General features: G+C 57.8%; 2 protein-coding genes across 11 annotated transcripts in view; one reads left to right on the top strand and one right to left on the bottom strand.

The window, feature by feature from the left end:
- Positions 1-690: 690 nt before the first annotated feature.
- Wdr86 (WD repeat domain 86) lies at positions 691-16,678 on the top strand. Of its 7 annotated transcripts, XM_078040847.1 has the most exons (9): positions 1,241-1,349; positions 5,120-5,208; positions 7,053-8,042; positions 8,742-8,783; positions 8,864-9,005; positions 11,575-11,995; positions 13,541-13,676; positions 15,803-15,906; positions 16,090-16,678. In XM_078040847.1, exons 4-9 carry the CDS (start codon positions 8,750-8,752, stop codon positions 16,264-16,266), a joined length of 1,014 nt encoding a protein of 337 aa, XP_077896973.1. In that variant the 5' UTR covers positions 1,241-1,349; positions 5,120-5,208; positions 7,053-8,042; positions 8,742-8,749; the 3' UTR covers positions 16,267-16,678. The 7 variants fall into 7 exon arrangements, 6 of the variants coding, with proteins under 6 accessions (XP_077896971.1, XP_077896972.1, XP_077896973.1 ...); XM_078040846.1 differs by lacking the exon at positions 5,120-5,208 and having other exon boundaries at positions 1,214-1,349; XM_078040849.1 differs by lacking the exons at positions 1,241-1,349; positions 5,120-5,208 and having other exon boundaries at positions 5,215-7,179; positions 7,488-8,042.
- Positions 16,679-18,544: 1,866 nt separating this feature from the next.
- Positions 18,545-22,450, bottom strand: part of Nub1 (negative regulator of ubiquitin like proteins 1) — a 31,333-nt gene continuing 27,427 nt past the window's right edge. For all 4 annotated transcript variants that reach the window (XM_078040843.1, XM_005326683.5, XM_078040844.1 and 1 more), the window contains exons 13-15: positions 20,813-20,902; positions 20,064-20,241; positions 18,545-19,903 (exon numbers count right to left, since the gene is read on the bottom strand). In XM_078040843.1, coding sequence (XP_077896969.1) covers positions 19,725-19,903; positions 20,064-20,241; positions 20,813-20,902 — 447 coding nt within the window. In that variant the 3' untranslated portion in view covers positions 18,545-19,724. The remainder of the gene's footprint in view (positions 19,904-20,063; positions 20,242-20,812; positions 20,903-22,450) is intronic.

Below are 22,450 nucleotides of genomic sequence, written 5' to 3'. Positions count from 1 at the left end.
GCGAAGGTCACTTCGTGGAAGTCGACACTCCTTAAGTTGAGGTGCAAGCTGATTTACAAGTTGGGGGAAGCCGAAGGGATTTCTCTGGAGGGTACGGGAAACCCTGCTACCTTTAGGACCTGGAGGATCCGAGTAGGGGGGTCACCTGCCCCGCCCCCCAGCGAAGTCAGCTCCGGAACTGCTCTAATGGGAACCAGCGCTCGGGAGGCAGGGAGGGAGGGAGGGCGGCGGCCGCAGTGGGCTCCCGCTCCCACCTCGGTGGGGCCACAGGCGGCGCGCACCCAGCCGAGGGCCGGAGGTGGCGGTGGGGGAGGGGTGGCGCTCCAGGGACCCCCCACCGGCTCGCACCCTACCCCCCGCGGGTCTCCAGTCGAATTCGGGGTGTGCGCCTGATTTCCGAGGGAACCAACAGGGGCTTACCGGTCGCGTCCCCCAATAAGGGGACCCCCCCAAGCCCCTGGGCCCTTCTGTCCGTTTCGTCCTCCTTCGTCCCGGCCGAAGGGATAGGGGTGGCAGGAGTGGCGGGGGGCAGAGCCTCGAGGGGCAGCCTGGGCCGCGGGAGGGTGGCACGTGTAGGGTCCCCCGGGCTCGAGTGGGGGCGGCGGGAGGAGGCCTGACACAGGGGACCGCGGGGGGTGGCTGCGGAACGCGGGGTGGCGACTGGCGCGCAGCCTGAGAAGTGGGAGGGGACAGGTTGAGGGGTGGTCTCTGAGGAGGAGCCAGGCTGGGCCGTATTGTTCCGCGCTCGGCCGCCCACTCCGGAGCGCGGCGCGGGCCGGGAGGGCGCGCGGGGCGCCGGGCACTCGGCTTCCCGGGTTCCTCTGCCCGCAGCTGCCGAGAGGCGGGGGCCTCCCTGCGCCCCCCCCCACTCGCTGCTGCCCGGCCCGCTGGGCGGGGTGGGATCTTCAGATTCCGGAGAGAGAGGGGTGGTGGGTGTCCACGCACCTGGGACTCCATCGGGGTCCATCGTGCGCCTCAGCACAGCCTCCTGCCGGAGGCCGGTGGGCGGCGGGGACGCTTGGGCCTCTGACTTGACCCCGGGGCGCCGCGAGCCCCCGCAGAAGTCGGGCGCCCGGGACCCCGGGATGGCCGCGGGCGGACACGGCCCCACGGAGCCGCTGCAGGACGCCGGAGCGCCCCTCCCTAGCGGAGCCAGCTGCTCCTAGTCCCCGGCCCCGCCGGCGGGATGGGGGGCGGCGGGTCGTCCCTGAGGGTCTGCGCGGATCACCGCGGGGGCATCAACTGGCTGAGCCTGAGCCCGGATGGGCAGCGCCTGCTGACCGGCAGCGAGGACGGCACGGCCAGGCTCTGGAGCACTGCGGACGGCCGGTGCTGCGCGCTCCTGCAAGGTAGACCTGACGGCGGCGCGCCCGCGACCCCTGCCTGCCTTCTTAGTCGCCCGCCCCCAGCCCCAGACCGTGGGTCTCAGCAAGTTCATTCTCAGACCCTTCCTCAAAAAGTCCGGCCCAGCCCATCGCCTCACTTTCTTGAAGGAGCGCTCCTCCGGGCCCAGCGCCCGACCCGTGAGCGCCCGACCAGGCGAGAGGAGATGCTGGGGTGGGACGGTGCGGGTGGGGCCCGGTGGGCAGAGGGGCGCCCACCGCGCAGGCAAGATGACTTGTCCGCTGGCTGCTTGAAATCATTACCTTTCCAACACTATCAGCAAACAAAAGAATTCGCACCTTTGCTCCTGCTAAGCAGATCTTTCCAGGTCGCTAGATGATCTGGTGACCTTTGGCCAACTTTTCCTATTTGGGGCATTTTGGTAACAAAAGGGGTTTTGGGGGCGCGGCTGCGGTGGTGTGCAGCTACAGTGCCATCTTCCCATTGTGTTAATTTGCCCAGAGCAGCTCAAGCAGTGGGGGTCGACTTGAAATTTGAACTCCTTCCCTGCGGCCACCCTGCAAAGCTCTCTAAGGCCTCTTTCCAGTTGCTGCAAAGGAAGGGTGAGGAGTGGGATTGGTCAGGGTGGTCGTTCAATCTGTTTTGCATATTTGAGGAGGAGATGAAATATCAGGAGGCCTTCCCTTAGTAATGTAAACATAGTCCCATGCAACCGCATAGCTATTGGTTTGTGTGTGTACTCTTTCTGGGAGAGTGGGCCCTGGGTTTACCCCATCTTGGGCCTTTCCAGGGCCTGGCCTCTGAACTGTGTGTGAGGTCCCACTCTACCTTGGCTGCCAGGCTGCTGCATAGTTTGGGCAGTCCCCTTGACAAACTTTCACAAGGCCTTAGACTTCCTGCACCAGGGGGTGTAGCTCTTTTTTTTTTTTTTATCACTGTGGACTTTTCTGCCATAATCAGCAAATCCTGGGTGGCCCCACCCAGCCCTTCCAGCTGAGATAGGATGTTAGCCTCCAAACTGGCTGATCCTGACACTGCTGTTTTCAAGTTAAAAACAAGTTAAGGTAGAGATTTCAAAGCCCAATAGGAATGAATTTTGGATCAACGGTTATTTGGGAGTTGGTATGGATAATGAAGAGATGGCCTCAAACACACACACACACACACACACACACACACACACACACACTCCTCCCAAACAGAGGCACTCACCTAGAAATGGAAGAGCTGAGATCAGTCAGAAAATTTAAACCCAACTTGTATCTATCCTCAAATGTAAGACTCTTTGGAGGAGGCTTCAGAAATGCAGTCTGAGGCCTGGACTCCAGTGACTCCCCATGAGTAAAGCCCCAGAATGAGCATTTGTAGTGGCCTTTCTGGTGGCCCTCATGTTCAGCCAGCCTGGGGAGCCCTCAGGCCAGCGAGCCTTGGGGGAACTCCACTTGCTAGGTGAGCTTCTCCAGGCTGGTTCTGGTCTGGTGGACACGGGCCTGTCCCAGGGCAGCCTTGTAGCCTCCAGGGCCCACCCTGTGCTTAGCTCTGTGCTGGGCATCTGGACTTTTGGCTTCACACCCACTTTGGTGGTCCCAGAGCTGCTTATCTACTTTCCATGAGGGGTGCCTGACCTGTCCCCATTGAGGGCCATCCCCACCGAAGCAGAGAGCTGTTGAATTAAAGGACCGTAGCCCATTCCTACAAGGGCTGATTTCGCTCTTATTAAGGTTGACATTTCAAATTTTTTTTTTTTTGAGGACAGAGGGGATGGAGTATCTTCGATCTTGAGAGGTTACTTTACTGATTCGACTCTCAAGAATTACAGGAACGTGTTGTAGTTCTTTTGTGTGCTCACCTACTAAAGCAAGGTCTTGCTCGCTCCCTCTTCCTGAAGAGTCTGTTTTGGTCTGGGTGAGAGACTAGTAAGATGTCTGGACATTTGTTTCATTCTTTAAGTCTTATAGATGCACGTCTGTGTGTCCTGTATTGTGTGGTTAGTCCTCGCAGACTTATTTACCCCCACACAGAGCCCCTCAGTGATTTCCAGACTCTGCCCCGTGGGGCGGGTGCTGTCTTCAACACCCCCAAGGTCCAGTGTGCTACCAGACTTGTCCCAGTCTCACGGCTGGCTCAAGGCAGAGAGGGCTTCTTCCCGCTGTGAGGCTGAACCTGTACTGGGGCACCACGCAGGGGAAGTTGTGCCCAGGCTGGGTGGCAAGCAGAGGGGCCCTGGTCCTTAGTGCCGCCTGCAGATCCAGGCATATCTCCAGTCCCGCCCGGGGCTAGCCCCTCGTGCAGCTATAAGCTTATAGAAGCCTCCAAATTAAAACCTGTCAGTTGGTCGTGGCTGGATTTCTTGGGCAGAAGGTTGGGGTTGGTGACTGTGCCATGAGCATTTCCTCTGAAGAGGGGCTTCTTGTTTTATTCTCCGCAGTGGAGGGTGGTCAGGGGGCCAGAAGTTTTCCGTATTCAGAGCTTGAGGGATCTGGGATCAAGGGGTGGAATGGGCACAAAGAGCGAGGGCTGTTTTCTGAGGGGTACGGGTTTTCTGGGGTCATTGTCATTGCTCTTAGGGGCCCCAGAAGAGCTGCAGACCTGCAGAACTGGCTTGCTGGGCCCCCCTCATATGCCCATGTTTACCTCTTTTTTGTGTGTGTAGGAGGAATGTGGATTGAACCCAGGGGTGCTTTGTCACTGAGCTACTTCCCCAGCCCTTTCTATTTTTTTTTTATTTTGAGACAGGATCTCACTAAATTTCTTAGGGCCTCACTAAGTTGCTGAGGCTGGCGTTGAACTTGCCATCCTCCTGCCTGAGCTCTGGAGTTGCTAGGGTTACAGGCCTGCACCACCACACTCAGCTCACGTTCAACTCTTAATGGAATTGGGCTCTCCAATGCAGTTGATGAGCTCACAGTGAAGAAGAAGGCTTAATTACCAGCTATTCTGTAAAGAGAATTGCTGGGACTGAAGTTATCCGCGGGCCCTCTCCTTTTCACTTTATGCAGTGGGTGTCTACTTCTTGGGAGCACTTTGTTGGATCAAAGAGATGAACTGCATTTCCTAAAACGGCCGTACCTGTCCTGCGCAGTTCCTGCTGAGTAAGGGACTAAGCCTGTGTTTCCAGGCCACGTGGCTACTCCACACACTTCCTACTATTCCCAGTGTGTTCCATGAGCCAGGGTCATGTTTGATGGGTTCAGGGGAAGAGGGTGCCTGGGCCTCAGGTAGAGCAGAAACAAAGGCACGAGTTGAGACTCCCAGAGGATCAGGGAAAGCAGAAGAGGTGGAATGGGCAGGAAGCTGGCTGAGGAGACGAGGTGCACTTCTCCTTGTGCATACCACTCAGACACAATGTTTAGAAGGGCACAGGGGCTCGCTGGGAAGGCGCTCGAGCACGAACGACACCCGCTTTGCCTGGGTCAGGGGGAATTCCATAGAACGCAGTCTGTGTGAGGTACAAGACCCGTGTTAATTCATCCTTCAGTGCTCTGGAGACCACTGTCGGGGTGTTGGGCGCCCTGGGGGTGCCAGTTGAGGCAGAGAGGGAGGTAGGAGAGCCTGGGGGAGGTTGTGGGAGGGCCATGGCCTGGCTGCAGACGACATTGGGAGGAGTAGCCCTGCTGCACATGGGTGACCAGATGTGGGCAGCCTGGCTAGCAACTGTGGGCCGGGGGGCCTGATCCCACCACAGCAGTCCAGGAGGCCCAGGCTGCAGCCGCCCTGGGTCCCCAGTGGGGGTTGGCAGATGCACTATCAGTGGCTTTGTCTGTGTTCCTTTCAGCCGCAGCCCTGTGCGTCTGTGTTCAGCCTCACCCCAGAGGACATGAGGCGCTATGGCTGTGTGAGTGGGGGCCTGGCCCCCAGGAGCAGGTAACTCAAGAGCGTCTAAAAGAAGGATGCTAGAGAGGCTGGGCACAGTGCAAGTACCAACGGGGCTGTTGCCTCCTCTTCTGCGGGGGCACAGTTGCCTCCAGACAGCTGTAGAGAGGACTTCTGCAGGATGGGGTGGCTTGGTTGGAGGGGTACAGTCAGCCTGCAGGCCCTCTGGGTCAGGGCTAAGGAGAGCACCTCCTGAGCAAGGACCGTGGGTATCTGCACCCATCTGGAAATGGGAGGCTAAGACTCCCTTGAAGTCCACGACTCAAGGACAGGGACAGTTAGCTCTGGCCAGTGGACAGGTGCCACAGACAGCTGGGTAATGTCAAGAGCACAGTGCCATCCCTATCGCCTGGTGGCTGCTGGAGTGGCCGGTTGCTTTGTGGTTTAGTGCTGGGACACTGAGGACGGAAGGCTTCCTTTCACACAGTCAGGGCACACGCCAGGTGGGGGTCCCCAGCTGGGCCTCTGGGCTGCTTTCACGGAGCAGGGAGAGAGCAGCTGGCCCCCAGACTCCTGTCAGCATGTGGGTGCTCAGGGAGGTGGGAAGGGCTGCTACCTTGGCAAAAAACCCTGGACCTTAGTGTGTTCTTTTGAACATAATAGCTGCATCTTATCTGCATTCTTCATCCTTCAAAAATATTTATTTTTAGCTTGGCGATTTTGCTTATTCTGCGTAATTCCAACAGCTGAAGGCCAAGGCACTGAGGTCCCTGGGGGTATGATGGGCTGGGATCTGGTGTGCATATTTTCCTCCTGCCCCCTGGGGTGACCCCTCAGGCCTGGGTCTGTGGAATACTGGTCAAGGGGGTCAGGGCCGCACAGCAGAGTGGCGCCGCTGCGGGGTGTGCTCAGCGCGTCCCAGGCCCCTCTGCTGGCAGGCTCTGACGTGGGACCCAAGCTCTCAGATGTGGGGTGAGTGTTGGGAGGGGGCTCGTTCACAGCAGACCTGACCACTGTGGCAGCCTCTGCTGGCGGAAGGCAGATGACCCGGGGCATTGGTCAGCCTGGCTCGGGTTCAGAGGTTTTTTACATTGAAAACCTTAGAAGCTGGGCTGTAGCTCAGTGGTGGAGAGCCCCCCGCCCTACAAAAACCCCAAAGGCAACAAAAGCACTTGGGCCCTTTCAGTCCCGTCTCCTCCCATCTTCTTCGCGTGCATTTACATATTTACGGATCTGCAGTCTGTGTTTCTGTCCCTTTTTTCCTTCCGCCATCAGAAGGCTGGCCCACACCTCAGGTCTGCGGCAGTCCTGGTCTGGTGGCCTGAGCGCAGGTGCCCTTGCTCACCGGCTGTGCTGGGCTCTTACCTGGGGTTAATTTGGACTCGCCCTGCCCTCTGCCTTCCTGCCACGTTGATGGTCGGGGAGCAGCTGGCTCAATGCCTCAGCCTCCCTCTGGCCTCAGCTAGCTGTGTCCAGGGTCCTCAGGGGGCCTTGGACTGTGGCTCCCCCACAGGCTGGTGTGTGCAGCCCCGGGTGACCTTGACTGCCCTCCCATCCTGGGGTGTTCCTGGCCCTCGGGGACCCTGAGGCTGGGGGCTGTACCCATCCCCCATGGTGGCAGCAGGAAGACTGGGACAATCTCGTCTTAGGGAAAGTTTGTTGACAGTCTGAAAGGACTTTACAAACTCTGTGGAGCTGGCGAGAACCTGGCTGTGTTTGGCCAAACCCACTTTGCCCTCGACTTTTCGCCGATGTGTCTTTTAAGGGAAACATTATCTGCCACTTCTTCAAGTGTTTACTTAATTCCTACGTTGTTTTCGGAGCAGCGTGGTGTGTGTGCTCCAAGAAGACGGGAAAACTTTTCTTTTTTCAAAAAAAAAAATTCTGTTTCTTAGAACCCAGGAAGTTGACTTCTTCCAAAAGTAACTCAGCCTGTGCCCAGGACAAAAGAAAAGAAAAGAAAGAAGGAGCTTAACAGCACCCTGACGTCCCTGTCTGCCGGGCCCCAGCCAGCTGAACCAGGTTTTAAAATATCATCAAACCATTCCGGGTCTTTGGCAGCCCTGGTTTGGTGGCTGTAGTTCGGTGGAGTAAAGATCGTGCCGCTCACTAAAGGGGTCTGGTTTATACGTGCTTTTTTTGGTTTAATTTAATTTAAAATAAGATTTAAAAATTCTTTAAAATGAGATCCTAATGTAATAAGTGCACCCCCCAAATACGTGAGTGCTTTAACTCCTTGGCCCCCCTGTGTGGGACCTTCCTTTGATTCTGCTGATTTGGGCCCCTGATTTCCTCTCAGATGTCCCCGTTTTCAACAGCTGTTTTTCCAGGTGGAAGCACCTGAAGGACTGGCATCATCCTGGGCAAATCCCCCGAGGGCCCCAGGCCTGCTTGACAATGGCTCGGCCTGAACACGGGGGTCATCACACTACCTAGCAGGGCCCCTGAGGGCAGGATGCAGGCCAGCTGGCCAAGGCTGGGGTGCACAGGGCCAGACCTGGGCCCCTGCTTGGCCTCCATGCTTCACGCTACTCCAGCTGCCTGGGCCACTTTTGTTAGGCCCCTACATTCTGGTGAGAGCCTCCACATGTCCCCAGCATGGCCAGCCCAAGTCCGTCTGCTGTCCCTGACTCCATCTCCCCGTGTAGACCCTCTGGCCCTAGCACTCAGGCTTCTGCCCCGGGGAAGCTGGTTCAGCCACTGTCCCTGCTGAGCCCCTTGGCCACAGGCCTCACCCGATGACCTTCCTTCTGGGCTGGGGGCACTCTTGGAAGGCTGAAGTGTGTCTTCTTCGTCCCCGTATTATGGCAGTGCCTTGGAGATGGTTGGTGCCTTTGAACAGCTGCCTTTTATTCCTGCACGGTTCCTGAGGCCAGAAGCCTGAAGTAAGCGTCCCTGGGACAAATCAAGGGGTCAGCAGGCCATATGCCCTCTGAAACCTGTAGGGGACAATCTTTTCTTTGCCTCTTCCAGTGTCTGGTGGAGGCTGGCGTTTCTGTGGCCACGTAGGCTGCTTTCTCTGCCCCCCACATGGCCTTCTTCTCTTTGGTGTGTCAAATCTCCTTCTCCCTCTTATTTTTTGGTGGGGGAGGGTACTAGAGATTGAACTCAGGGCACTCATTCACGGAGCCACATCCCCAGCCCTATTTTGTATTTTCTTTAGAGACAGGGTCTCATTGAGTTGCTTAGCGCCTTGCTTTTCGCTGAGGCTGGCTTTGAACTTGCAATCCTCCTGTCTCAGCCTCCCAAGCTGCTGGGATTACAGGTGGGCACCACTGCCCTCAGCCCTCTCCCTCTCTTATAAGAATGCTTCTGACAGCATCTAGGGCCCACCCAGATTATCCAGGACAGCCTCCCCAAGTCAGTTCCCCAACTTAATCATATCTGCAAAGGGCCTTTTCTGAGTCAGGTGACAGGTTCCAAGGCGTGTGCAGCACCTAGCAACCTGGGGACCCCAGGCTTACCACAGTATCTCTGCCTGAGTGTAGGAGGAAACCAACACGCAGCATCTGCTAGAGGCTGCCACTGAAACTCAGTCTGCACAGTGGTCAGCGGGGTGGGCATTGACGCTGTTCCCATTTCAGGCGAGGGAATGGAGGCGTGGACAGGTGGGAGGACATACCCAGGTAAGTGAGTGGAGAATGCAGGTCCCGTTCACTGGAAGAGAAGCAGGAGCTCCATCCGGGCCCTCTCCCCTCCTCTGCAGGACACGAGAGCTACGTCACCTTCTGCCAGCTGGAGGAGGAGGCTGCCTTCACCTGCAGCGCCGACTGCACCATCAGGAGGTGGGACGTGCTGACCGGGCAGTGCCTGCAGGTGTACCGAGGACACACGTCCATCGTGAACAGGTCAGCTTGGCCTGGGGGCTTGGGCTGAGTCTTGTTGGGGGTCCCTGGCCAGGCTGAGGGGGACAGAGTCATAGGGCCTGGCCCTTGGGGAACATAGGTTCTCTAGCGAACTCCGTGTGGACAGTAGCCCCCAGCAAGGGAGACCCAAGACAGAGGTGCACCCTGGCCTGAGGGCTCTGTCCAGGGCCGTGCAGGGTCTGGAGGAGGAAGAGCATCACCAACACTGGCGTTGTCTGCCCCCACTCCGGGGCTGGGCACATGCCCACACCTGCTGGGTGCCAGGAGAGGTGTTGGAGCTCCAGTGTCCACAGATGGGGACCAGGAGGAAAGCGCTGAACTGATACTTGATGGTGGACCAAGGGTTGGGGAGACATGCAGATTGTTCTGAAGAAGCAGTCGGGATGTTTTTGAGCCCCGCCTTTCCATGTGGCTGTGGGAAGTCTCCACCTCCCCTGCTCAAGTTTGACTTTTCCTTTCCTTATTGAACTTGGGTTGGAGCTGAGCAGGGGAAACTCCCCTGCTGATCAGATCAATTTGATACTGTTTGCTTAACTTGTGATGGGTGCCCAGGCTCCCAAGGTCAGGCCTGATTCAGAGAGACTTGGCACCGTGGCCCTCAGCCACGTGGGCAGGAGGGGCCCTGCCTGGGAGGGGCCGGGCAGGCCCAGAGGAGAGGAGGTGCACAGCCAGAGGGACCCAGGCCACTGCTTGGGCTTCTAGCAGCTGGTGGGAAAGAGGAGCAAGGCGGACAGTCCAGCTGCTACAGACCTAGAGCCACAGTGGGAGCAGCTGGCCGCCAGGGTGTGCAGGCAGCACCCCTGAGGAGAAGGACCAGCCGGTGTGGCCGTGGGCAGTGGGCAGTGGGAGGGCCAATCTGGAGGCCCCGCGTGGGATGCCAGCCCTGCCTCCAGCACCACAGAGTTGTCCCCTCCTTCTCCTGAGGTGGGAGGCCTGTCCACTGCCAGCAGAGGGACGTGGCAGAGGAGAGGCTGGAAGGAGAACCCAGGCCTTGTCTTACAGCGAGGCTGGCTCTGAGCACTCTATCCTGAGGAAGAAGATGTCATTGAAGAAATGTGAGGAGGCCATGACAGGGGTCAGGGGGAGGCCATGCCCTCAGGGACCAGCTCAGGCTGCTGACTCAGAAGGAGCGCTAGACAGTAGAGGTGGAAATTACGCTCTGCCTGGTTTAGTTTCCTGTGCGTGCATACAATGCACACACGCACACACATGTACTCAAGTACACAGGCATGCAGCATGCAGTCATATGGACACACAAACATGACCCAGCACATGCACACCTATGCACACGTGCAGGTATGCACGCACAGTGTGTACCCTGCAGACAGACACGCACCATGTGCACAAACATGCACACCCCCCGTTGTCCATCGGAGGCTGTGCTCAACCCACGGCTCAGGTCTGCGTGATTAAGTAACTGTGCGTCCAGTGGGTGAGAGCCACCAGTGAGCACCTGGGATCACTGCCTCCCATGTGTTCAGAGAGTGGCCATGTGTGAGCTTTGGGAACACTGACCCTTCAGTGGCCTGGCATCCCTCCCCGGTGCCAACTGGGGCAGGAATCAGCTACCCGCCCCAGCACCCCAAGGCCACCCCCTTCAGGTCCTGAGACAGGAAGGGTCCTGACCCCTGGCAGGTCCTGGTCCCACGCCTGCAGGGATGCCCCATTCAGACTAGAGGCATGGCCTCAGGCCTTTGTGGCTGGCGCACAGGGCTTAAAGTTGGCGTGTAAACAGGCCCTGTGAAGTTACGTGTGAGGTTCTGAACCAAAGACAAACGGTGTTTTTCTGGAAAGAATTTCTCAGCATTCAGCAAAATGACCATAAATCATGGCTGCTGCCTCCAGAGGCCTCCCCTCCTGTCCTGAGGCCGGCCAGTTCCACTGCATGAAAAGGCTCTCCTTGCTCCCCGGCCCTTTGTGTGCCAGGAAACCCATCAGGGCTGTGACCTGGAGCTTGCAGTGTCACCTGCATGGGGCCACCGTGATAGCTGACACAGGGGCCCACCTGCCGGCTGCAGCTTGTCACCCCTGGGCACCCTGCAGCCAGTGTCAGGGTGGACGTGTGGAATTCCTCAGCCGCCAGCCTCTCCAGAGCTCTCACTCTCCAGTGGCCCTGCAGCGAGGTGGCCAGCTGGTCCTCTTAGTTCCTGACTTTAAATGGGAAGGCCTGTGTCCCCAGAAACCCTTCAGCTCTGGGCAAACTGGAAGGGTGGCACCCCACCTCCCCGTCCCCATCTCCACTCCCCTCGTTCATGACTGTGCGGAGCTGCGTGGAGAGTTGGAAGGGTCCAAGTCGGAGCCTTGGTCCCTGCTGTGGGTGGAGGCCAGGCCAGCAGGTGGCTCTGCGCAGGGAAGGGATTCCGTCAGGGGGCGTCCCAGGGGGTCTTGGTGGCATTTTGGAATTGGGCTTTGAGCTGAACCTCGGCAGGTGAGGGTGTTGGCAGGTGAGGGTGTCGGCAGGCAGAGAGCAGGAGGCTGTCCAGCTGCAGTGCCAAGGCAGCCCGCCAGAGCCGTGGGCATCCTGGCCCTAACCTTGACCCTCTTGCACCAGGATCCTCGTTGCCAACAACCAGCTCTTCAGCAGCTCCTACGACCGGACAGCTCGCGTCTGGACTGTGGACGAGGGGCAGGCGTCCCTGGAGCTCCGGGGCCACCGCAACTGCGTGCTCACGCTGGCCTACTCCAGCCCCTGGGAGGTCCCTGGCACACCCTGCCTGGAGGAGGCCGTGGCTGGGGGGCTCCTGGTGACCGGTAGCACGGACGGCACAGCCAAGGTGTGGCAGGTAGCCAGTGGCTGCTGCCACCAGACACTGCGGGGCCACACGGGCGCCGTGCTGTGCCTGGTTCTGGACGCGCCTGGACGCACGGCCTTCACTGGCAGCACCGATGCCACCATCCGAGCCTGGGACATCCTGAGCGGGGAGCAGCTGCGTGTGTTCCGGGAACACCAGGGCTCTGTCATCTGTCTGGAGGTGAGACCTGCCTGGCCGCTGCCCTCTGGGCTGCCCTGCTCCTGTGCTGGCCAGCTCGGGCCACAGGACAGGTGCCATGGATGGGAGGCTGGACGTGTGAGATCAGGGGTCGCAGGGCTGGTTCCTCTGAGGCCTCTCTCCTTGTTCTCAGTGTGGCTGCGTCCTGGTCTCTTACAGGACCAGTCCGAATGGATTAGGGTTCACCCCGATGACCCTTGGCCTTATTTTAACTTAAATCAACTCCTTAAAGACCCAACATCAAATAAGTTCACATTCACAGGTTTGGCGACCAGGGGCAAAGCTCTCAACAAACCCCCAAGTTCTGAAGCTCAATGCTCAGCTTCTGACTGTGCCTGAGGGGTCTGGGCCAGACTTGGAGGGGCCCAGAGCAGGTGTCAGCTCTTGCCCCAAGAGCCACATGTAGTGACACACACCTGTACTCTCAGAACTCAAGAGGCTAAGGCAAGAGAATCACAAGTTTGAGAACAGCCTTAGCAACTTAGAAAGACCTTGTCTCAAAATATAAAATAAAAAGAGCTGGTAACAGGTGCCATGGTAGAAAGACCCTAAGTTAAATTCCCAGTACCTGCCGAGAGAGAGAGAGAGAGAGAGAGAGAGAGAGAGAGAGAGAGAGAGAGAGAGAGATTGATTTTGAAGATAGCTGGTATGTTAAGTTTTTCATTGCTATGACAAAACACCTGAGAAGATCACCTTAGGAGGAGGAAAGTTTTATTCTGATTCACAATTTCAGAAGTTTCAGTCCTTGGTTACTGGGCCACATGGCTTTGGACCTGTGACGCACAGCACAATATGGTGGGAGCATGTGGCAGAGGAAGGGAAGAGAGTGAGGAGGAGCCAGTGTCCACCATCCCCTTCCAGGGCACGCGTACAAAGACCCGGCCTCCTCCTACCAGGCCCCACCTCCTAAAGGTCCCACCACTGCCCAGCAGCACCACCAGCTGGGGACTGAACCTTGAACGGGTAGCCTTTGAGGGACACTGAAGAGCTGTGGCTGAGGTGCTGCTGCACCTGGGGTGAGGTGTTGGCCGCATGTTTAGACCAGCGCCAGGCTCCGTGTGCGCTGTGCCCCGTGTTTGTCCTCAGCGCCACCCTCTGAGGCAGGGATGATCTTTCCCAGTCACATGAGGGAAAGCGGGGGCTCTGAGGGAATGAGTCACCTGTCCGGCCTCCGAGTCGTAAGGAGCAGAGGCAGGTCTGAACCCAGGAGGGACCGTATCTAAGCAGGTGTGCAGGAGTGTCCGGCCCGCTCAGGGCTGGAGGGGACAGCCGGCTGCAGAGGCCTTGCTGACTTGGCTCAGGAGGTTAGAGCGTGGTCTCCCCTCGGGGTCCAAAGCCCAGTGCTCTCCCTGGGGCCTGGCCCTGCTTGGGGCCCCGCCAGCCGCCTCCCTTTCCCTCCTGCCCCAGGGACCTCAGCAGGGCTGGGGCCTCTCTGGCCACGGCTTTGGTGGGTCCCCCCTCCTGGAGGCTCTGCCAGCCCTGCGGAGGCCGGCGTGCCCAGCAGCTGACCTCCTGCTCCTCCCGCAGCTGGTGGACCGGCTCCTGTACTCGGGCAGCGCGGACAGGACTGCCAAGTGCTGGCTGGCACACGAGGGGGAGCACGTGTGCACCTTCCCAGCCCACAGACACAGCGTGAGCACCCTCAAGTACCACGCGGGCACCTGTAAGTGACCTGTCCCCACACTGCCCCGTGCCCCAGCCGGCCGAGGCCCCCTGCCGAGCTCCTCCTGCATTCCTCCTGGCTTGTCCCCTCGGCCTCTCTCTGCCTGCGTCATTTCCCCTCAGCGACTGGCCTTGGCTGTGGTGCCCAAAGCCAGCCACCCGGCCTTCCCCGTGCACCGGCTCCTCCAGCGGCTGCTGCTGCTTTTTCTTCTCCTTCTCCTTCTGTTTTTTCAAAGAAATTCCAACACAGAATGGGGGACTCCTCACCTTCACAAGGATGGGGGAGACTGCATGTTCAGAGGTCCTGGGGTCAAAGCATGTCTCAAGGACACATTCTAAGGCTTCAAGGGAGACAGCAACACCCCCCTTAAACCAGCCAGATTCGAGGGCCCATGGTCTTGGCCTCCCTTGGCCGTAGGTGTAACTGCAGATGAGAGGAAACCCGGAAAATAGAGGTTTAAGTGAGGTAGCGATTATTCTTCTCTCAGGTAAGAGAGGCCGGCAGCCTTGGCTGGCATGGGTGGCTCCACAAGGTCCTCAGCACCTCAGTCCTTCTGTCAGCTGCTTCTTCATTCTTTGCACATGTCTTCTAGCTTTAATGAAGCATCATGTTCAAGATAGCTGCTGAAGCACCAGCCATCATGTCATGTTTTTGGTGGGAAGGAAGAAGAGGAGGGAGAAACAAAGGGGTGCATCTTCTGCAGCCAGCTACCACCCTGCAGCTTTAACAGAAAAGATGGGATAGGCTGGGTGCTGTGTAATCCCAGTGACTTGGGAGGCTGAGGCTGGAAGATCACGAGTTTGAGAGTAGCCTTGGCAATGTAGTGAGACCCTCATCCACTTAGCAAGAGCCTGTTTCAAAATAAAAATGGCTGGAGATGTGGCTCTGCGGTAAAGCACCCAAGTTCAGCCCCTAGTACCAAAAAAACAAAAGCCAGGACTAGGCGAGTGGAGGCAGGAAGGACGTGGGTAAGAGACAGATGTCCCAACACCAGAGAGCCCTAGAGAGGTGCGCCTTGGTCAGGCTCTGGCTGCGGATAGCGGGAGGCACTGGAACTGCACCCTTGGAGGGATCCTGCTGCAGCACCTCTGGATGCTGGGAGTCAACACCCCAAAGAGCCCCCTCGGCGGGTGGCCAGTGGGAGCTGGCAGATAAAATGGCATGGGGCTCTTGCTTCCCAGGTGGCTCAGCCTCTGCAGGGCCCAGCAGCCCACAGTAGTTACCTGCTCCCGCCCAGACCCTGTTGGCTTGGTTCCTCCCCTGACCTGGTGCTTCCTGGCGTCTGCCTTAGTGCCAGGGTCGCTCCTGGGGCGTCCAGCCTCCAGGCTGAATTCTCCGTGTGGCCCCCAGCCAAAGGCATCACCTGGAACTAGTTAGAAATGGAGAGTCCCAGGTGCTATGTGCTACATCAGAAGCCTGGCACAGGCCCTCCAGGTGACGCTGCTGCTCCTTCACGCTGGAGAACTGTGAGGCTAAGTTACAATGGAGGGAAACCCAAGAGGGAGCCAGACAAGCAGAGGCTTCTCCCGGCCAGGAGCAGAGGAGCACGCGAGTGAGCCCAGAAGGCCGGGCGCTTCTCAGAAGGCAGACCGAGGACTGACTGGTCCCTGTGGGAGCAGGTGCGGGGTGGAGCAGGGGACAGAGTCTGCTGGCCGTGAGGACCATCCTGAGCACACCAGGCAGAGAGGCCAGCTTCACCAAAGGGCTCTGGGAGTGGGACCTTACCCTGGGAGGCCCTAATGAGGGACAGGGCCACTTGGGGGACAGTGAGGCCCACTTGAAGCCAAGGAGGGCGTGGCAGCCACCCACCAGCCCTGCAGAGGCAGCTGCAGACGGGGAGGGGGAGGGGGTCTCCGCCCCTCGGGTCTGTAGAAGGAGCTCAGGTTCCTTTTGGAGGCTCTGCTGCTTCCCTCTGGAACCTTGGCCACCCGGTGAGGCAGGCCCCAGTACCAAAAATAAAATAAAAGCCGGGACTAGGTGAGTGGAGACAGGAAGGAGGTGGGTAAGGACAGATGCCCAACACCAGAGTCTCAGAGAGGTGGCCGTGGTCAGGCTCTGGCACCTGCCCCTGTGCTCTGGGAGAAGTTGGCAGCTGGGCACGACAGTGCGCTGCTGTGTGTCCACAGTATTCACGGGCAGTGGGGATGCCTGCGCCCGGGCCTTTGACGCGCAGTCGGGAGCGCTGCAGAGGGTGTTCCGGGGCCACAGCTTTGTCATCAACTGCTTGCAGGTAGGAGCCTCCCTGCCCAGCTCCTGGGGCCTCAGTAACTTGCTGGGGAGGGAGGGTGCTTGGGCCCGGCCAGACTGCCCCTGGGGTCAAAGCAGAGGCCCTCCAGCTGTGGTGGTTTCTGCCTGGTGTCCTGCCCTGTAGTGGGGGAGTCCTGAGTCTGACAGTCCACTCGCCTGCCTGCAGGTGCATGGCCAGGTGCTCTACACCGTGTCCCATGATGGCACGCTGCGCCTCTGGGACATGCGTGGTCTCCGGGCCCTGCCACCCACGCCTCGCAGGCCAGCAGCCAAGCGCAGCCTGTCACGCCTGTTCAGCAACAAGGTGGCCTGTGCCCCGGACACACCGCTGCAGGCTGCCTGAGCCACAGAACTGCCACTGCCTGGGAACAGCAGGCGGTGCCCAAGCCCAGGCTCACAGAGGCAGGCCTTGGTCTCTGCTCCTGAACTTTGCCGGCCTCAGCTGCAGGTGATGTGTTGGGATGAGGAGGTGTGTACCTGCCCTGGGGGATGGCTCCCTTCCCCTGGGGGAGGCTCCTTTTTGTCCCTACCTCCTGAGCTAAGACCTTGTCATCTGGCCTCCTCTGAAACCCTCCCAACTCTTGAGGACTCCAGTCTGATGCCCCCAAGCTCTGGAAACTTCTAGAAACCTCGGGTGGTTGGCCCCTTCCTGCTGAGAGGAAATGAGGACATTTCTACTTTGGCAAATTTTTCTGGCAAACTGTGTCCTGAGGACCCTCATGAAGAACTCAAATACACACCCTCTAAAGCTCAAAGCGCGAGTGTGTCCTGTTGTTTTGAGCTCCACCGCACACACCCAGCCTGGGCCACCTCCCCTGCCTGTGGTGAGGGGCTGCCAGCAGTACTGCTCCTGGGGAAGGGGCTGTGGGAAAGGCCAGGGCCCAGGACGGCTCTTCAGCCTCTCCAGCTGACAGCAGGTGCCACTGCTTTGGAGCGCCCATCATCTTCTGGCCTGAATCCATGGGGGTCTTCCCACAGCTCTTATCCCCTTGGTGGTGCCTAGTGTAGGGAGAGCAGCTGCAGGTGACAGTGTCTGTTATTAAGAGGGCAGCATCTCGCTATGGGCACCTCCCTGCTCAGTGCACAGGTGCTGCCCGACAAGGTCTGCCGTGCCACAGGCCGCACCAGCTCTCCAAGATGGCCAGGCCTGAGGGGGACCCCCCACAGGGACAAGGGCAGTGAGGCACATCCGTGATGATGCTCCAGGTCAAACCTGCAAATCCCAGGAACCAGAGCCTCCCCAGCCCCCAGGAGGTCAGGCTTCTTGATGACCAGCAGTCAAGCAGGAGACCTCGAATGGGGCCGGTGCTGTTCTCCGGGTGGGCTTGAACACACATGTCCACTCTGGGAGCCATCAGGACTGAAATGAAGTTTCAGGAAGCACAGGCAGAGAACCACTGTGAGTCCCACCGGGGAGCGCCAGAGGGAGCAAGTCCTAGGCTGGCGCTGATGTCCCCAGCTCCAAAATGCAGAGACACAGAGTGTCCAGTCTGTCAGATGCTCTGAAAAAAGGGAGGAACCAGAAACAGCAGTGTATCCCAGTGGTAAGCGCTTGCCCTGCCCCTGTGAGGCCCTGGGTTTGATACCAACACTGCCACAAGAACCAAAAATCAGGTGTTCGCCTTTGATCAATCAATTCAATTGGCTGAGGGCAGGACAAAACAGGGCATCTGGGCAGGAAAACAGGGACAGGGTGTGGTGGTATTACCAGGGCCAAAGGCAGACAGAATCTGATAAGTGGTCAGCATCAAGGACACCTGGCCAGGTCCAGCACGTCACTGCACTGCACAGCCTCAGGCTGACCTTCCCATCTCCGCTGCGCTGCCCTAGGTCCCCTACCCACCTGGTGTTCACCTCTGGCCAGCCCCTACCCACCTTTCTGGGCTGACTGGACTCACCAATCCTTAGACCCTCACTCTTCCCACACGCCTCCTTGTGGGTCCAGAACCCTCTCCAGCCCACAAATACGCCACACTCAGACTGCCACCCTGCTGGGATCTCGCCTGACCAGGCCTGCAATGTTCTCCTTTCTCCTGACCCTTCAAGGAGAGCCCTCCCAGAACCACTCGGTAGCAGGCCTCTGTCCCTGCAGCCTCGCTTCTGCTCTTGCAGCCACTGCCCAGCGAGGACCAGGTAGGGTCTCAGCTGCTGGCTGCTTCTGCAGTGCTGGCCACCTCGGCGCGGGCTTCCTGCAGCTCTCTTGTGGCACACAACAAAACCAGGGCTGCTGGTGCAGCTGTGGTGCCCTTGGCTTTCCCATCGGCATTAAAACAGGAAGCCAGAAGCCACAACTGGGACCAAATCCTCAGCTGGTGGCCGCTCCCCACACAAGCCCTGCAGGTCCACTTCACACCCCTGGCTGAGGGCTGCTCCCTCGCTAGCATCGGCACAGCCCCGCCTTTCACGAGACCATGGCTGCTGGGGGTAAGACCCAGGGCTGTGCGCATGCTGGCAAGGACACCCCACTGAGCAACACCCCAGCTCGCCACTGCTTCTGAGCACAGCTTTCCATTCCTCACAACACTTGCAATGGAAACGAAAACCCAGGTCACCCAGACCCTCTCAACAGGTAAAACCCAGAGCACGCAGAATTCCCTGCAGTAAGGCTGACAACTCCCGAGTGTATTTTCCACTGTTTATTTCCATCAGTACCATCCATTGAAAGAGAAAGACAAGATTCCCACGTTCCAAACCAGACTGCGGTGCAGCCTCCGCAGTCAGACCCGAAGGCAGCATGTGGCCCATTCTGCCGTCTGAGTGTTCTGGCTGCTTTTAGAAGGGGCTTAGGGAACATGCCTGGCACTTGATCCACTCCCCACCTGGCAGCTGCCAGCTGCACCCTGGATGCCGGGTGTTCCCCTAGCACACACTCCAGATGAACGCAGCATGGCGAGAAGTTATTAAAGCCGACAGAAGGCTGACCACACAGCTTGAGGGAGTCTTCTGTCACAAGCTACAACAAAGATCCCCACCAAAATCTTGGGAAAATATTTCTAAATCTCTGATAGGTCTCTTGGCTAACAGCGAGTTTCCTATGACAGCAGAGTCTAAAAATGTTAATTAAAAATAAGTTGCTTTGGTTAGCACTTAAAACTTTCCCATTTAATAAAAGATTTTGTATGAGGAATTTTGAATACATAAAGTCTGATTTTCAGCTTTGAATTTCAAGTGCATATTTTGCAGAACTGAGAGCACAAAACACTGACATTTCAGGATAAAGGCGTCTGCCACAATTTCATCTGGCTACTGCAGCCCGTGCCTCGTTTTTATGCCCCACAGCACTTGGAACGGAGATGTAAAGGCTGACCGTGGGGCAGGAGGGACGGTGGTGTGGGAGCACGCGGGGGGAGCAGGGCCCACACCGTGGCTGGGAGGCCACAGCTTCAGCAGCAGGCACAGCAAAAAGCTGCCCAGGAGGTGGGTGACAGGAAGAGGAGACAGGTCTGGTCACAGTCCCTGCTGCTCCCCTTCCCCTGAGACCTTCCTGGGACACCCTCTTCTCCAGCAGCAAGCCTGCTTCCCACTGGGTGAAAAATCAAGCAAAGGGCAGAGTTAGGGTGCACACCTGAAGGCAGAGGGGAAAGCAGAGCAGGCTGCGGAGCCAGGCAGTGCCTTCCCCAGGACCAGCCTCTGGCTCCCGCAGGCCTTGCCTATGAGGGTCCCCATCCGCCCCTCCTGTACCCAGAGGAGGAAGCACGCTTGCAGCAAAATCAGATGAAAAGCAAGAACAAAAGGAAGACCTGCAGGAGACTTTTCATAATGACAGAATTTATAAGCAGAAACTTAGTACTTCTTTGTTCACTAGTTTTTCTTTGCTGCTGACTTTATATTTTCTACATAGGACAAGTACTCTGCAATAATAATCTCTTCATCCTCCAGAGTCGAGTCAAGGTAATCCTCCTCGTGCTCAGGAATGTCTTCCAGTATCTCATTGACAGCCTCTGTCTCCATGTCCTCGTCTGTCGAGGCGCTGGAGGTCCCTACAGTAAGACACACAGTGAGGGACCGCGCCAAGGCCCCTGCGACACACTTCCTGCCGGCCACCCTATCCCAGGAACATCCTCCTCAGTCTCCAGGTCAGCCTCTCCCTCAGGCCCATGCCTGGGGTGTCTGCTCTCCTGGTGTTCAGACCTGACCCACCTGCGGAATCCGAGGGGGACGTGGATGGGGTGGACGAGGAGTCCTCCCCCGAGAGCTGCAGGTCGGGAGGAAGGATCCCTCCGTGGTGAGCGAGGGTCTGAGCCGCCAGCTGGACATTGCCCCTGAACACCTTCAGCGCGACCTTGGCCACGACTGTGTCAAAGCCCATGTATACCAGCTAGGGGACAGAAAAAGGCCACGGATGTCATGCTCACATGCTGCATGGACTGTCACACCCACGTTCATCTGTGGTGCGCAGCATGCACCCTGCCCTCCTGACAAGTCACCCTTCAGCCTAGCATGCACGAGGCCACCAGGAAAGGGTCAATGGTTTGTGTGGCCACCTCAGGGCTGGGAGCAAAGTGCTGTGCTCAGGCACAGGTGTCACGAGCTCAGCAGCCACCAGGCGTGGGACACTTTAACTTGTGGGGCAAGTATGGCTGGTCACTTGTCACAAGGTGGATGGACTCCACAGGACAAAGGGACGTCCTTTTGGTCATATGCAGAGAACTGGGGATGATGTAAACAGTGGTATGTGAAAAAAAGAGGCAAGCTAGAGGAAGAGGGCCTGCAAGGCTGATTTTTCCTGCTGCGTGTGCTGGCGGCCCTCCCTCGCAGGTCCTGCCTGGAGCCTGGAAACCTGGGCAGCAGCACAGCTTGCCCTGTCCTGCCGCCACCCTGCCCTCCCCAGCCAGCCCACTTGAGGGACCCGGGGCGCCAGAGCTGGGGCGCAAAGGCCAGTCACTCACTTGGTCAATGCTTTCCTGGGAAGGGCTCTCTCGGCTATTGGTATCAGAATCTGAATCTTTTAACCACATCTGAGGGTTACTGAGGAGAATCTGAAAGCACAGGGACACCGTGACTCACCACAACTGCCCACGGGGCCAGGGCACAGCACCCACAGTGCACCAGCAGACAGCCCAGGCCTGTCTACTTGTAGCACAGACAGACCACCTGGGACACTGTGGTGGGCCATGCGAAGGTGCCATAAAGCCAGGAAAGGGGCCCAACCCAGACTGGGGGCCAAGCTGTGTTTGCAGAAGGCTCCAGTCAAATGTCACCTCAGACTGGAGGTTTGAAGGGGGAGCAAAAGTGACCCTGGGAGCAAGACGTGCCAAGTGGAGAGCAGGAGGAGGCAGCTCAGGAGGGCACACGGTTCCGCCAGAGTGCGCAGCTCTGGGCAGAGGCCACAGAAGGAAGTGAACAGAAGGCTGCTGAGCAGGCCTCCTCGCCTCTGAAGGCACCACGCCCTCCTGACCTGAAGGAGGCACTAGTAGCTCAGTGAGACCCTGCTCAGTGCTGCATGGACTGTCACATCCACGCTCACCTGTGGTACGCAGCATGCACCCTGCCCTCCTGACAAGTCACCCTTCAGCCTAGCATGCATGAGGCCACCAGGAAAGGGTCATGGATGACCTTGGTGTAATGAATTGTGTGGCACTGGGGATAGAACCCAGCATGTAACCACTGAGTTACATCCCAGATGGCTTTGTTTATTTGTTTTTTGAGACAGGTCTTGCCAAGTTGCTGAGGCTGGCTTTGAACTTGCAATCCTCCTACATAGCTGGGATCATAGGCATGCACCACCACTCCCAGCCAGAAGTTGTGTTTGGACCCTTGACTTCACACATTAACTGTTAACCTTAAGACCCTCTGGGCAATTTGCCATCTAGCATAAAATACTTCAAGAGTGGCTAAATGGATTTATGAACTATGTTCATTATTAAAAACTATTAAATTTAATTTTAGCCCCATCAGTTCCTTCATATAGTCACATTTTCCAGCCTTTTACAGTTCTCTGACAAATAAGAAAACTCAAACTAGAGCACTGAGATAGTTCAGTGGTAGAGCACTTGCGTAGCATGTACCAGGCCCTGGTTTAACTCCCAGCACTGCCCCAAAACAATCAAAATCAAACTTGATATTCAAATAATGTTTTTTAATTTTAAAATGTTAATAAAAATACTGCCCTATGCGGCCTTCTCATGCACAGGGCAAATACAGAAGGCGAGACAGGGTGAGCTCCTCTGGCCTCCTTAGCCCAGCAGATGAGGTGGCACCTGGCCACTGACCATTGGTCTACCCCCTCTCTAGCCCTACCCCAGCCCCCAACACTGCCCTGTCCCCACCCAGACAACAGGCACCTCCCTCTGCCTGGCTCCCTGCTGGTACCTGGCTCCTGCCCCAGCCCATGCACCATGTGTGGTCCTCATTCTGTGTGTTCCGTCTGCTGCTGGTCTGTGGGTATCCCCAGGGCAGTAGTCTCCCACTTTGAGCTCCTGGGATGTAGCACAGCCCCGGCCCTACTGAGAACCTCTTGAACAGACTGGAGGGGCTGGACCTGGATGAAGTTACTACTGGTGTGTGGCTTTAAGGAGTTCTGTAAA

The sequence above is a fragment of the Ictidomys tridecemlineatus genome, chromosome 2 (assembly GCF_052094955.1).
Source record: "Ictidomys tridecemlineatus isolate mIctTri1 chromosome 2, mIctTri1.hap1, whole genome shotgun sequence".
NCBI lineage: Eukaryota > Metazoa > Chordata > Mammalia > Rodentia > Sciuridae > Ictidomys > Ictidomys tridecemlineatus.
This window is presented reverse-complemented; position numbering and strand designations above follow the sequence as displayed.

What these genes read in the sequence shown, in the direction of transcription:
- Wdr86 (XM_078040845.1), top strand. Translation starts at nt 1,187, where the DNA reads ATGGGGGGCGGCGGGTCGTCCCTGAGGGTCTGCGCGGATCACCGCGGG. An exon ending in GTGCTGCGCGCTCCTGCAAG is followed by an intron (nt 1,350 to 8,863) that starts GTAGACCTGACG and finishes CCTCCTCTGCAG; the next exon opens with GACACGAGAGCTACGTCACC. An exon ending in CAAGTACCACGCGGGCACCT is followed by an intron (nt 13,677 to 15,802) that starts GTAAGTGACCTG and finishes GTGTGTCCACAG; the next exon opens with TATTCACGGGCAGTGGGGAT.